This window comes from Corvus hawaiiensis, chromosome 8, assembly GCF_020740725.1.
Source record: "Corvus hawaiiensis isolate bCorHaw1 chromosome 8, bCorHaw1.pri.cur, whole genome shotgun sequence".
Classification (NCBI taxonomy): Eukaryota; Metazoa; Chordata; class Aves; order Passeriformes; family Corvidae; genus Corvus; species Corvus hawaiiensis.
Window position 1 is genome coordinate 36,966,689 of NC_063220.1, and position 14,395 is coordinate 36,981,083.

Genomic DNA, 14,395 nt, shown 5'->3' on the forward strand with positions numbered 1-14,395 from the left:
GGCCCCCTATTGAAGGCTTAATGACCTTGCACAGATAATTCTTTTCTAGCAGCTGTGGTGGCTCATAAACAGCTCTGCTCTCTGCTCACTGTGACCAGGGACAGGACCCAGGGAATGACTGGAGCTGGGTCAGGTTGGGAATTAGGGAAAGGTGCTTCCCCCAGAGGGTGCTGGGCACTGCCCAGGCTCCCCAGGGAATGGGCACGGCCCCGAGGCTGCCAGAGCTCCAGGAGCGTTTGGACAGCGCTGCCAGGGATGCCCAGGCTGGGGTTGTTGGGGTGTCTGGGCAGCGCCAGGGGCTGGGCTGGGCTGGGTGATCGCTGTGGGACCCTTCCAGCTCAGGATATTCCATGATTCTGTGAACTCTTCATGCTGACACAAAACCCTTATTGCTTTTCATGCTTAAGTTGTGGCACAGTATGGATTTTTCCATGGATTTTACGTGCACCTTTTCAAAGTAAAGGCTGGTTTTTATTCCAGCATTAGCTTAAACCACAGCCTCAGGAGCCTTGCCAATATTTCTATACAAACCTGCTGATAGATCCTGAAGTGTCCCAGATGCTGAGGCCATGCCCAAGACTAATGAGTGCTCAGTATTAATTAGCTTCCACCTCGCTGATCCCTGGAAGGAGCACAGGAAAGCTCTGTAGGGGGTCCTTGGAAACACTTCCCTGTGGATACACTTCCCTGTGCTGCTGTTGAACAGGAGCATAAGGAATGGCGTTGGAGAGGCCAGGATGGGAGTACCTGGGGTTGTCAGGAGCAAGGAAGGTGGAATAACAATTCCTGTGGCAGCCTGGTTGATGCCAGCTCTGCATCCTGACCCAGTTCAGCAACAGGACAGTGCCAGGGCAGCTCTGTGTCCTGCACATCAGGTCCCTGTGCACCACTGCAGGAATGCCACTCAATCCTTCCTTATTTAATAAAACATTGTTAAATTGCTCTAAAAATACCTCTCCTCCATCAGTGCTGCTGCAGAATATGCTCTGTGTCCTGAACTGGGGTACCCAGCAGGTCCTTGTGCACCACTGCAGGAATGCCACTCAATCCTTCCTTATTTTAATAAAAAATTATTTGTTTGCACCAAAAATATCTGTTCTCCATCAGAATATCTCTAAGATGAAGGATATTCTTGTGTAAGTCTGTGCACGAGTTGCTGAGATGGTTTTATCTTTGATATTTCTTTTTCAACGAGAATTTGGCAGTGGAGGTTTCTCAGAATTAAGCAGTTCTCAGGTATTGTTGCAGACTTGAAAGTCAACCTGTATTTTTGTACTTTCTAAATTTCTTTCTTTCTTTCTTTTGTAGCAGTTTAGTGCCAACAGAGGAGGAAGAAATTGCTGGAAAAGCAAAACTGAGTGCAGCAAAGTTAAATGAAGCATTTACAGTAGCAGCCATATCTGTGCTCTGGAGTCTCATGTTTTAAATGTCAGAGTGGCAGAAATTTGCTGGGCCAAGATGTACCTTTATTTAAAGGACAAGGTTAATGACTCCTTCCAAGCATATTTACCTTGCTTGTTTTGTTTTCCCCATTAGGCCAATGATAAGGACACTGGGAATTACAGTGCCATGCAATACAGGCTCATCATTCCCCCCATCAAGGATGGCAAGGAAGGCTTTGTGATCGAGGCTTACACGGGGCTGATCAAAACTGCCATGCTCTTCAAAAACATGAGGAGATCCTATTTCAAGTTCCAGGTCATTGCCACTGACGATTACGGCAAAGGGCTGAGCAGCAAAGCAGAAGTGCTCGTAAGTATCAGCCAGGGATTATCACTATGGAATAATTCCTGAGGAAATTCAAACACTGCAGAAAGTTGAATTCCAGGCAGGCCTAGAGAAAAGACATAAAGAACTTGTGCTTAATTTTTTGAAGGCACTGGAATAAATCTTTTGGTTTCCTAAACTAAAAGATTTTGTGACGTGTTGGAGCGAGTCCAGAGGAGGCTCCAGGATGAGCAGAGGGATGGAGCAGCTCTGCTGGGAGGAAAGGCTGGGAGAGCTGGGATTGTTCAGCCTGGAGAGGAGAAGCTCTGGGGTGACCTCATCGTGGCCTTCCAGCACTGAAGGTGCTACAGGAAACATGGAAGAGAGACTTTGGGACTCCAGACAAAGGTCTGGAGTGCCAGGACACAGGGAATGACTTCCCAGTGCCAGAGGGCAGGGAGAGATGGAATATTGGGAAGGAATTGTTCCCTGGCAGGGTGGGCAGGCCCTGGCACAGGGTGCCCAGAGCAGCTGGGGCTGCCCCTGGATCCCTGGCAGTGTCCAAGGCCAGGCTGGACATTGGGGCTTGGAGCAGCCTGGGACAGTGGAAGGTGTCCACCACCCATGGCAGGGGTGGCACTGGATGAGTTTTGAGGTCCTTCCAACCCAAAGCATTCAATGATTCTGGGATTCTGTGTCCCTGCTGGTCGTGTCCTTGTTGTCTTAGTTGCTTATGTCAAGGAACAATTTTGGGCTGAGAATGAACTTTTCAGTCCCTGGGAAAGCAACATCTCAGAACTGGCGCCATCTTTAGGCCTCAGGCTCGTGGTTCTGTGCTGTACAGAGGACACTGACTTAGTCCAGCTGCAGGAAGCATCCAAGCTAAATTTCCTTAAAGCCTCTAAACTTGATGGATTGGCTCAATATTAGCATAATGTGGAAGGGATGGAGTGCATTATCCACTTCATGGGAACGCTGTCAAAGGGTACGGATGAGAGCCAGAATCCTTGGTGTGGGAGTGCTGCAGCAGTTCACCAAATAAACATAAAGGATGAGGCTCTCATGCTTGACCTCCCAAAATGATGGGGCATTCTCAGGAAGCTTGGAGGAGCTGGAGATACAATTCCAGACCACCCCCATCCTGCTTAGAACACTGGCACATGGACCTGCTGGAATGAGTCCAGAGGAGGCTCCAGGATGAGCAGAGGGATGGAGCAGCTCTGCTGGGAGGAAAGGCTGGGAGAGCTGGGATTGTTCAGCCTGGAGAAGAGAAGCTCTGGGGTGACCTCATCGTGACCTTCCAGGACCTGAAGGAGCTACAGGAAACACAGAGAGACCATTTCCAAGGGATGGAGTGCCGGGACAAGGGGGAATGGCTTCCCAGTGCCAGAGGGCAGGGCTAGATGTGATGGATATTGGGAAGGAATTCCTGGCTGTAAGGGTGGGCAGGCCCTGGCACAGGGTGCCCAGAGAAGCTGTGGCTGGATCCCCGGCAGTGTCCAAATCCAGGTTGGATGGGGCTTGGAGCAGCCTGGGACACTGGAACGTGTCCCTGCAGGAGGTTGGAGCGGGATGGGCTTTAAGGTCCTTTCCAACCCAACCCACTCTGATTTTATGCACCAAGCGTGTTTCATACACCAAGATCCTTTCCCATGATGTTAACAGGATTTTCCTGCTGTGGGGTCAGGAGCTCAGGCTCTCAGGTGTTTTTTCTTTCAAAACCAGCTCCAAAAGTGCACAGAGAACAGGGAAATTATTTAATTACTCCCATGCAAAAGAGTAAGATGTGGGGGAAGAGGATAGGACTGCCCTGGGGAGGTCTTGGGAGAAGAGGCAGGACACCACCAGAGGGACAAGACTGGGAAGAAGCTGAGCAGAGCAAGGTATCCTCCAGAACTGGGACCAGGATGCTTCCTCAGAGCCTTGCACAGCTCTGGGAGCAGCAGGACCTGCCAAATCCCCTGGTCAAAGGTCTTCATGCTGGTGGAGACAATCCATGGGAAGGACACCAGGATGGCTCGAAGCAGACACCTGTGGGCTGACAGTTTGCTTCCTTGTGATGGAATTTTCCTTCACAGCATCTGTGAGAGGAAAGAGATTTAAAAATTACATTTTAAAATGATTTTGCTGCAAGGAAGCACCTAAAGGTGCCAAGGAAGTGTCGATAGTGGATATTCACTATCCTTATTTGAGATCATGGGTATCACCTTTATGATGTCATGGATATCATCTTTAATCAAATGTTTATTGGGTTTGAGGGGCTTTCAAAACCCCCCCTCATTCAGGTCCCGGCTAGTCCCAGGAATCCATTGGTACCATATCATGATCAAGGCTCTGTAGGCTCTGCCTTGATGGATTTAAAACTTGGGAAGTGCCTAATGAGCAAAGCTTGGGATCAAAGGGCTATCACTTGTGGGCTAGAGGTTACCAACAATTTTCTGCTTTGCCTGCCTTTACAAATGGGGATAACAAGCAAGTTAATGTTACCATGGAAACCTCAAATGTCGCTTGATTTTTGTCCAACACCCTTGGTTTCCTACAGCTTGTCGTGAATGTGTGTTTATCCCTGGTTTTGTACAAGAACAAGTGATGATAATTGTCATTTCTTCAATATTAAAAGAATTACTGCCTTTGGTTTTGGTGTTGCCTTTATGCTGTTCTCAGTTCCTGGGTGCACAGTGGTTGCTTGAATTGGCTAATGTAATTAATTCTATTAAATTAATCATTGCTTTCCAGTTCCGCTGCATGATTTTAGTCTACAATTTATTTGGAGCTCATTATAATTCCGTGTTTCTTACACAGGAGCCTGTACGTGCTGATCAGGGCATCTGATGACATTTCAAGAACATTTAAATATTTAAAAGTTGAATTAAGCTTCAAAGCTGGTGAATCGGTGTTTGATGTGGAAGCACATCCAGGCTTTTCTGCTGCTGTGCTTCCAGGGCTCCTCTTTGGAAAATCAGGGCTTGTTTATTTCTTTTACAATCAACTAACCCTTGATTTTTAAATTTATCAGCTTTAACACTGCCTAGTTTTCCAAATTTTCCTCCGGAATCCTCTACAGGATTGGAGTGACATTGGCTTTGTAGTAAAAAATACCAGTTGCCAGAGATTTGGTCTGAGGTCACTCCACACCTCAGTGGAAAACTGGAATTTAATTTTATTCCAACAAAGCACACAAGCATTGAGTGGATTAGAAGCATTTTTTCCTGTTTGGTTGGGTGTTTTTTAAGGAAAAAGCTCAATGGTAAAATGTGCAGTTTTATGATAGAGGGAGAAGCTAAAACAATTGGAGATTAAAATAGAACCTCTCACTGATCGCTTCAATGTAAATGAACAATTTCCGTCCTGATTTTCTAACAAAGTAGCATTGATTTCATGGAATTAATCCTGTATTTCCACTTCCCTTGGTGCACGTTGCATGGCTCCAAGGGAGGATTTTCCTGGCATCCAAACCACCCAAGTGTTCAGAAGTAATTTTGAATACAGCCCGTGGGAGATCTGGGATTCTCTAAGTCAAGTCTGAACTAAGAACAGCTTTTGCTGTCCCCACCTTAAAAATCCATCATTCCGATGCAGACCTGGAATTACAATTCCAGTTAAATCTTTGCCTGATGTTAATGTGCTTTGGCTGCAAGATTTCCCAGCTCTCCCATTTGGAATTAAAAGGAGAAATCCGGATGTCAGGGCATGGTGTGGAGGCAGGAAAGGAATTTTTCCATTGCTGTTGGATAGCGAGGGGGCTGTGCCTGGCTGTGCCGATTGAATTTCCCTCTTTTCTTTTCAGGTCTCTGTGGTCAATCAGTTGGACATGCAAGTGATCGTCTCCAACGTTCCTCCCACCCTTGTGGAGCAAAACAAGGACCAACTCATTGGGTAATCAATTTATTTCCTCTACAAATATCAGCCAATTCCCTGGCTTTGGGATTAGATGGATTGGGGAGTGAGGGAGATCTTTTATCTGGTCAATAAGAGCCCCCAGACACCACATCAGCAGCAGCTCCCAGGGGTCAGGTTTGCACTTCTGGCTTCTTTTCGTTACACAGAGACAGTTTTCTCTACTTGGTGTCATGGAATTAGACAATGCAGGATAGGAAATGCTGTAGGAAATAGTTTATAACCAATCTTTGTCCCTTTTTTGGTCGCTTCAATCAGTGATGAGTGGCACCTCTGAGATTCCCACAGGTCTGGTCCATCCTGCCTGTTGTTCTCCATGGAACTGGAAATACCTTTGGGGTTGATGGTGCAACCACTCGTTGGAAAAGTCTCTGAGTGCCTCACGTCTTCACTGGGCTAGGAAAAATTCCTGATGGATTTGCTCCTGGAGATTTGGGGCATGTTCCCCTTTTCTCCGTCTGTTTTGGGCCAGGTGGGAGTTGTCTCCGAGAGATTCGAGTGTCAGAACCACCAAGGAAGTTGTTCAGGCAATGGGCTGAACTCACAGGGACTGCACTTCCTGGAACCAGGAATAACTTCCTGAAAGCAGGAATTGCCTGGAACCAGGAATAACTTCATGAAAGGAGGAATTGTGTAGAACCAGGAATAACTTCCTAACAGGAGGTTCTGCTGAGGTGGGGTCGAGCTCTTTTCTCAGGTAACAAGTGCCCAGAGGAGAGGAAACAGCCTCAGGCTGCACCAGGGGAGGTTTAGATTGGATTTCAGGGAGAATTTCTTCATGGAAGGGGTGGTTTCAGCACTGGAGGGGGCTGTCCAAGCAAGTGTTGAGTCCCCATCCCTGGAAGTGTTCAAACCCATGTGGAAGTGGCACATGAGGACATGAGTTAGTGGTGAACAGGGTGGTGGTGGTTGATGGTTGGACTCGGTGACCTTGGAGGTCACTTCCAACCCAAACCATGCTGTGATTCTGTATTTCAGTGAACAAAGCTTTGGAATGAGTTTCAGAAAGTTAAAAAACCCCACAATATTAGCAGGTTTTGAGTTCTCCAGATCAGCTTGGGAAGTCTTTACCTTCACAAACAGATCAGTGCAGCTGGGGAATTTCTCTTCTAAGAATAAGTTTTTAAGGACAACCTTTGCCAGAAGAATTACAAGAACTTATTTTGAAATTGGCCCATTCATTCCTGAAAATATTTGCAGAGAACAAATATCTCAGAAATAATTTTGCGTATGTGTACAAAGGTCTGTTTCACAGAGAAATCTATTTATTACACTGCTCTCTTCAAATTTCTCATGTTTTCTTCCTAAATTTAAAAGATCACCCTCTCCCTGTTTTTATGCAGGTTTAGTAATTTGTGCAGCCCATAAAAATAAAATAAGAATTTGTGATTTTTTTGTGTGCAACCACGGGCAAAGGGAAACCAAATTATTTGGAGTCTCAGGCCGAAGCAGTTTTGTGACTTCAAATAATGCACTAATATATAAAAATTGAGTGTGTAATTAATTAACAGATAAAACAACTGTATCATCAACACTGTCTACTGAGAGATGTCCCTACCCGTGGCAGGGAAGTTGGAACAAGATGATCTTTAAGATCTGTTCCAAATCATTCTGTGAGCTGTGAACTAAATTAGTCACTACGCAGGTTACTCAACTCTTTCTCCTCTCATTTTGGCAAGTATTAATCCCTGAAAATAGAACATTTAGCCAACAGTTGGCGATGGGGAATGTTAGGGAAGGGGGCAGATGGGTCATTTGTGGAATTACAGTGGTTTTTCACAATGAAATAAAGAGTGGTTGAAACAACTCTGGAGGAGAAGTTATACCAGGTTCTGTAATTTTCACAAGGAGTTATGAGGTATTAAGAATTCTATAATTCAGTTTTTCCACACTCAGCACAGCCAGAGATGGGTGGGAGTTAATGGTCCACACAGAGGAAGCAAAGCAGGGAAGAGAAGATTTAAAGCATCACTATTTGGCTTGGGAGTTTTTGGAGGGATACGATGGACTTGTCTTCCCTGACACTTCCAGTAGGATCTTTTGCAGCCATTCAATGTTTTCCTCCAGCTGCTTTAATTTCATTGAGCTTCTCGTATTCTCTGGGCTGCACATCAATGTCACATTTGCCATTTCTCCTGCCCATTTGAATCATGGATGTGCAGAGAGACCCATTTCTGTCTGCTGCAGAGGGGGCAGACAAAATAGGCTGAGGCTTGGTGGAAAATTCAGAGTGTGCTCCTCACCTTCAGAAGACTTGGTGGAGACTAGACACCAGAGGGTTCTTGAAATAAGGAAGTTTTGGGGAGTGCTTGTTTGTTGGGCAAGGAACAGCATTTCATGGAATCATAGCATATCCTCAGTTGGAAGTGACCCAGAGGCATCATCGAGTACCACTCCTGAAATTCAACTGGAATAAAACACCCAGTGTGGTTCTCAGAGCATTTAATTATTTGGTTTTCATGTGATGGCAGCTTAAAGCTCTGCCTAAAGTCAGATAAGCCTCACTGCGAAGAGAGACCTGAGCTTATCCCATCCTGCAGGGAAGAGAAGTGTCTTGGGAAGTGAATTCCTCTGTACACTCCTGTATAGATGAGATGTCACATCAGTTCCTCTGAGCTGGAACAGTGGAGTGGCTTAAAATGAGTGTTTGGATCAAATATAGAGAGTCACAGGATGGCTCAGGCTGCAGGGAGCACAGAGGGCACCTGGTGGCACCTCCCAGCTCCAGCAGGGCCATCGCGGAGCACAGGCACAGCACTGTGTGCACACAGCTCTGCAACAGCCCCAGGGAGGAGAGCCCAGAGCCTCTGTGGCCAATGTGCTCAGGGCTGGGCACTGCCCAGGGCAGCAGTTCTGCCTCCTGGGCAGGGCAATTGCTGGGCTCAGGCCCTGCCCGGTGCTCTGGTGCCATTGCTGGGCCCCGGAGCAGAGCCCGGGCCCTGCTCGGAGCCCTCCCTGCAGCCAGGGACAGCCAGGGCTGAGGGCCCCTCTCAGCTGGGGCTCCTCTCGAGGCTGAGCAGCCCCAGCTCCCTCAGCCTGTGCTGGGCACGGAGATGCTCCAGGCCCTTGCTCAGCTGCGCAGCCTCCGCCGGCCCCGCTCCAGGAGCTCCCTGGCCCTGCTGGGCTGAGGAGCCAGGGCTGGACACAGCACTCCAGAGGTGCCTCCAGGGCTGCCCAGAGGGGCAGGATCCCTCCCTGCCCTGCTGGGAATGCTCTTCTGTCCTGCTGCCCCTGGGATATCAGGACCCCCAGGTTCTCCCTGTGCAGCGTCCTGGGGTCTTTCCCCTCACTTCAGCCATGCTTTTCTCACTCAGTTCTATGCTCTTCAAAGAATGAGGCAGTTCCCCAGGTAAGGAAAATCCATGCTGAACCCTCTAACACAATGCAGAAGTGGCCAGGCAGGCTTTTCCCTGAGAATCCAAATGTTGAATCAAGTGCTGATCCTTGGAGTTATTGCTGAGGGAGTTTTTTGGAATATGAACGTTGAACCTTCCAACTTAATGGTTTGCATATCTAAAGCTGACTGCCATCATTCCTCAGAGGAGCTCTCTTCAATGCACAGAAACTGTGCTGCACTTAAAAGAGATGTTATCAAATTAGTATTTGATACTGCTGTATCAAATACTGCTGTAAATTATAGATCATAATACACCTCACATGTACATTGTGCATCATATAGGATTTTATGTCTAATCAGAGTATATGAGACAATAAATTTTATATCTGGGAGCTGGAACACGCAGTCCTCTCCTCAGGGAAGTGTTTCAGAATGCGGATGATTTCCCTGCAGTTGTTTTTTTTCTTCTCCTCAGTCCCTGAATTGGTAAAAAATTAGCGCATCTCAGCTGCAGGGTGTAAATCACTCAGAATCATTACTTTTCCCACAGGAGAAGTCACATCCTGGTACTTTATGATTTTTGCCAGGTAATTACTGAATTAAGTCTAATTACAGCTGACTGGGCCATTTGTCTATTGGGGTGGTGGCAGTGACCTTGCCCTTGAGCCCTCTCCACAGGTGACACTTTGTTTCCTGCCTTTCTGAAACATCCTGAGTTACAGGTCCAGCTGTAGCTGCCTTGTCCTTCACCCTTTGCCCTTTACCCTTTACCTCCCTGCCAGGAACATTTTGGGGTCAGCTGCCTCATCCTTTACCCTTTACCCTTTACCTCCCTGCCAGGAACATTTTGGGGTCAGCTGCCTTGTCCTTCACCCTTTGCCCTTTACCTCCCTGACAGGAACATTTTGGGGTCAGCTGCCTTGTCCTTTACCCTTTACCTCCCTGACAGGAACATTTTGGGATCACTTTGCTCCTGTCCCTCCACTTTACCTCCCTCCCCTTTTTCTCTGTCACTCCTTCACACTGTAATGTTTCATTCCAAATTAAATTGCAGACTTAGAAAAGGAATAGATTAGATAATAACAGAATTTATTGAATTAGATTAAATAGATGCAATCTGATGAAATAAATAGATTAGAGGGACATGTGCCACCATTGTCCTAGTTCATGTCCAGCCAGTCTGGCTTTGCTGGGAGAGTGTCCCGTGCCTTGGTGCAGTGTTCACAGAGCCTGTTCCGCCCTCAGCCTCCCTCCTGAGCAATCAGGGTGATTAATAACTGCAGGCCACCTTTATTAAGTTGGGTAATAGAGACCCAAGCTTCTACAACTGCAGCTTTTGCACTTGCTACTCCCCCTGGCAGCTGGGAGCCCTGGTTCAGCAAGCTCCTGCTCTCCGTGACTCCCGGAGTTGTTGAGGTGATGGAGCTCTCCAGAGCTCTCTAATGCAGTGCATGGCTTCTGGGATGAAGCTGTAAACTCCCACTTTCCCTGGGAATTGCTGACTATTGCAGGAAAAGCCCTTTTGTGCTGAGATCTGGAGATTGTCCTCGGGGTCGGAGGGGAGATATCTCTGGGTATTATTCTTTGGATGAGCGCAGTGTTCCTCCTGTGACTGGGACAAATGAGGCTGAAATAAAAAGTTGGAGTGTGTGTAGGGGTTTTGGAGGGCAGGATTTTACAGGATGAGCACAAAGAGAAGGAAAGCAACTTCAGCAGTGTGCAAGAAAGCAAATTTCCTCTCTGGTGTGCAATCCAATCTGCTTGTGGTGGTGCTAGGGTGACAGTGGGACTTGAATCTTAAAGGCCTTTTCCAGCCTTAATGGTTCCTGATTCTCTGCTTTTGCAGGATTAGGGGAAGTAGGCATAAAGGCATTGGCTCTGCATTGTTTTCTGAATATTGGGGATGTTATTTTATGCAGAGGGAATTGGCTCAGTGCTGCTCCTTCCTGCTGGACACGTGTGATAAAAAAATAACCTTTGCGAAAGGCTGTTTTATAAAAAAGTGATGGTTTTAGGCTTGGAATAAACCTCAGGCACCACAGGAAGAGCAGACCCTTCCCTGAGCTCTCTCAGGGAATGCAATTTATAATTTATACAATTTATAGCACATGCAATTTATGTTGTAGGAAGGAATCTGGAGCTCTGGTGTATCCCCCCAAATCTCTCACTGACTACACCAGAGGGGCTGGAATTGGTCCTCGTCTCTTTGGGAAAGTCAGTTGAAAATCCAGCAGTTTCATGGTCAATTATGAATCTCACAAAGACTCCACACAGCTAGAAATTGGCTGAAGTAGAGCAGAACCGAGGAGTTCATTAAAGCACTTGACAAGTTGGTATTGATGCTGATGGGGGGACCTGGATGCTCTCAGCTCTGCACAGTTGCCAAATTTGTATTTTTAAATACCTAGAATACAAATTTGTCATGATTATTGTACCAGGTTATTTTTGGAAACTAGAATTTTGGCCAAAAATTATGCAGGATATCGAGTCTTCAACACTGCTCACTCCAAGTCTTTGGTGATTTGAGTCCTGAAGGAAAGAATGTTTGGGGGATTTTTTTTGTTTTCCATTTCTTGAAGTATTTTGTGTGCTCCAAAAACATTAACAGCCTGTTAAATTACTAAAGAGCTTTCTGCTGTGATGCCAGGGTGAACCCCTAAATTTAATCCGGTGCTCTGTAGGGTTTTGTAGCCTTGAGGGGGGTACAGCAACCTCAGGTGTGGATATAAACACATGGACATGGCACTGAGAGCAGGCCAGGAATGTGGTTCCTTATCCCAGATTTTGGGCTTTTGTCTGCTCCTTTCAGGGATGTTCTGGAAAGTCCCAGTTCAGGAATGTTCTGAAAGCCCCTTTCCAGTAGCTAAAGGGGACATGCAAGAAGGCTGGGGATGGCATTTTCACAAGAGTGGGTAGCATCAGGACACAGGGAATGGCTTCCCAGTGCCAGAGGGCAGGGCTGGATGGGAGATTGGGAAGGAATTGTTCCCTGGCAGGGTGGGCAGGCCCTGGCACAGGGTGCCCAGAGCAGCTGGGGCTGCCCCTGGATCCCTGGCAGTGCCCAAGGCCAGGCTGGACATTGGGGCTTGGAGCAGCCTGGGACAGTGGGAGGTGTCCCTGCCCATGGCAGGGGTGGCACTGGATGGGCTTTGAGGTCTCTTCCAACCCAAACCATTCTGGGACTCCCTGGAGCAGAATTCCGCAGCCAAGGACCAGCTCAGCAGGCCAACACCCCTGGATTATTTTGCCTTTCCATTTCTTTCACACCTAAAGATGAAAAAAGTCACCTGAGGATTTTCAGGGAAATTTGGGCTGCAGGATCCCTCAATGACAGAGCAAATCCTCTTGTCCAGTGTCACTGCTGGGAACTGGGAGAGCTGTGCTCATGGGGATGCACTGGGAGGCATTTTCCTCACTGCTGAGCTGCTCCAGTGGAGCTGGAGCAGTTGGGAAGGCTCATCACCTGTTCTGCTCCTGCTTCCACCTCTCGCTGGTGGGAGGATGGAAATGACCCTCGTGGCATTAACAAGTGACAGGCTCATTTTAATTTGAATTCTGCTGATCAGGACAGCAGCGCTGCTGACACTGTTGTTACTTATAAGGAGGAATCTAAAAAAAGTTGGTTCTTGTGAGTACAACTACAAACAAGTGGCCACTTCCAGTGGAATTCTAAAACACTACAGTGTTTTCAGCATCGCAAGTTCAGCTGAAGGATTTTTCAAACAACTCTACAGGGAACTGCCCTATTTTTAAGTGAATTCTTTAATTGCTGCTTTTCAGTCTCCAGTGGGATTTTATTCTCTGTTTTAACCTAAACATGCAATTTGTGTATTTCAAATTGAACACTGCTGCCATTCTGCTGGGCTTTGTGGGGTTTCCTGCAAAAATGGCTGCAATGTACCCATTTCTCAGCAAGTCCTGTTACAGAATTCCTGAAAGGTTTGGGTTGGAAGGGACCTCAAAGCCCACCCAGTGCCACCCCTGCCATGGGCAGGGACACCTCCCACTGTCCCAGGCTGCTCCAAGCCCCAATGTCCAGCCTGGCCTTGGGCACTGCCAGGGATCCAGGGGCAGCCTCAGCTGCTCTGGGCACCCTGTGCCAGGGCCTGCCCACCCTCCCAGGGAACAATTCCTTCCCAATCTCCCATCTATCCCTGCCCTCTGGCACTGGGAAGCCATTCCCTGTGTCTGGGCACTCCAGGCCCTTGTCCAGACTATTCTGCTTGTTCTTCAGTTTTAATAATATTTTAGACAAAGATATTCTCAAAGGCAATGAATTCCCGCAGGATTCCAGGAATTTCTGAGGAAAGGCAGTATTGTTACCTATTCTGCCAGAAGTGACCCTGCATTATCACCTTCCAACCTTATGGAGCATTTCTGTCATGGGTGTAATAAGAGTTCTGTACAAGGAAACAGAAAAGGACAAGGGGAAAGGGCCTCAGGCTGGGCCAGGGGAGGCTCAGCTTGGACAGCAGCAGGAATTTCCCCATGGAAAGGGGTCTCAGGCCTTGGCAGGGGCTGCCCAGGGAGCTTTGGAGTGCCCATGCCTGGAGGTGTCCAAGGAAGGGCTGGAGGTGGCACTCAGTGCTCTGGGCTGGGGACAAGGTGGGCATTGGACACTGGGTGGATTCTGGGATTCTGTGATTCCATGAAAAGCATCTCCTCCTGCAGCAAGAGAAGATGATTAAAGGCTAATTATGGAGGCAAATCCTTCCCATATTTGTTCTGCCTGAGACCTTGTGCCAAACGCCCTCCTAAGAATGGTCGTGGTTTCTTCTTCACCATTTACACTCCCTTTGTGTTTGGTGGGGTTTTATAATAATCTCCATATCCCAGATTGGTCCTGTCTGGTTTTCCCTGGGGGAATTATTGTTGCTGAAGTGTTTGTGACAGGTCCTCACCTTGGCTGCTGGTGCCGAGCGTGCCACGAGCAGAGACAAGCAGAGTTTTCAGTATCTGCAAACAACAGGAGAGCTTGTTCAGAGGACACTGCTCCACGAGCACCGTGCCAGCCAATCTGTATCCCTATTTTCTCTGCAGTAATTCCATATATTCACTCCTCGGGTATGGCCTGCCTCTGACACACCTGGATTTTTCAAGATCTTATAGAAAAGCTTTAAACCTTACAACGAGTTTTAAGGGCACACTAAACTTCCACACGAAGAGGTGTTCCTTGGACAAATGTGAATCAGGAGTCTTGGAAAAATCAGGAGCTGGTGGAAATCTTGTGTCAGGAAAAAACCACAACAGCAAAAATGTCACCTCAGCAACCGCAGAATGTTTTGTGTTAAACAAGCAACTTCTTAAAGTCACTGATGTCCTTTTTTTGTGAGAGATGTGTCTTCCTCCACACCCTCGTGCATCCTGGATGGATCAGGCAGCACATTCCCTCTTATTCCCTTGCTTTTGCCTCCCAGCTCAGCTACTGCTTTTTGATTTTCTGACGATATTCTA

At 47.4% G+C, this 14,395-nt stretch overlaps 1 protein-coding gene across 1 annotated transcript in view; it reads left to right on the forward strand.

The window, feature by feature from the left end:
- The window catches only part of PCDH15 (protocadherin related 15), a 711,356-nt gene that overhangs the window by 666,596 nt on the left and 30,365 nt on the right, over window positions 1-14,395 (forward strand). The window contains exons 30-31 of the mRNA XM_048310479.1: window positions 1,537-1,752; window positions 5,495-5,583. Of these exons, the coding sequence (XP_048166436.1) occupies window positions 1,537-1,752; window positions 5,495-5,583 (305 nt within the window). The remainder of the gene's footprint in view (window positions 1-1,536; window positions 1,753-5,494; window positions 5,584-14,395) is intronic.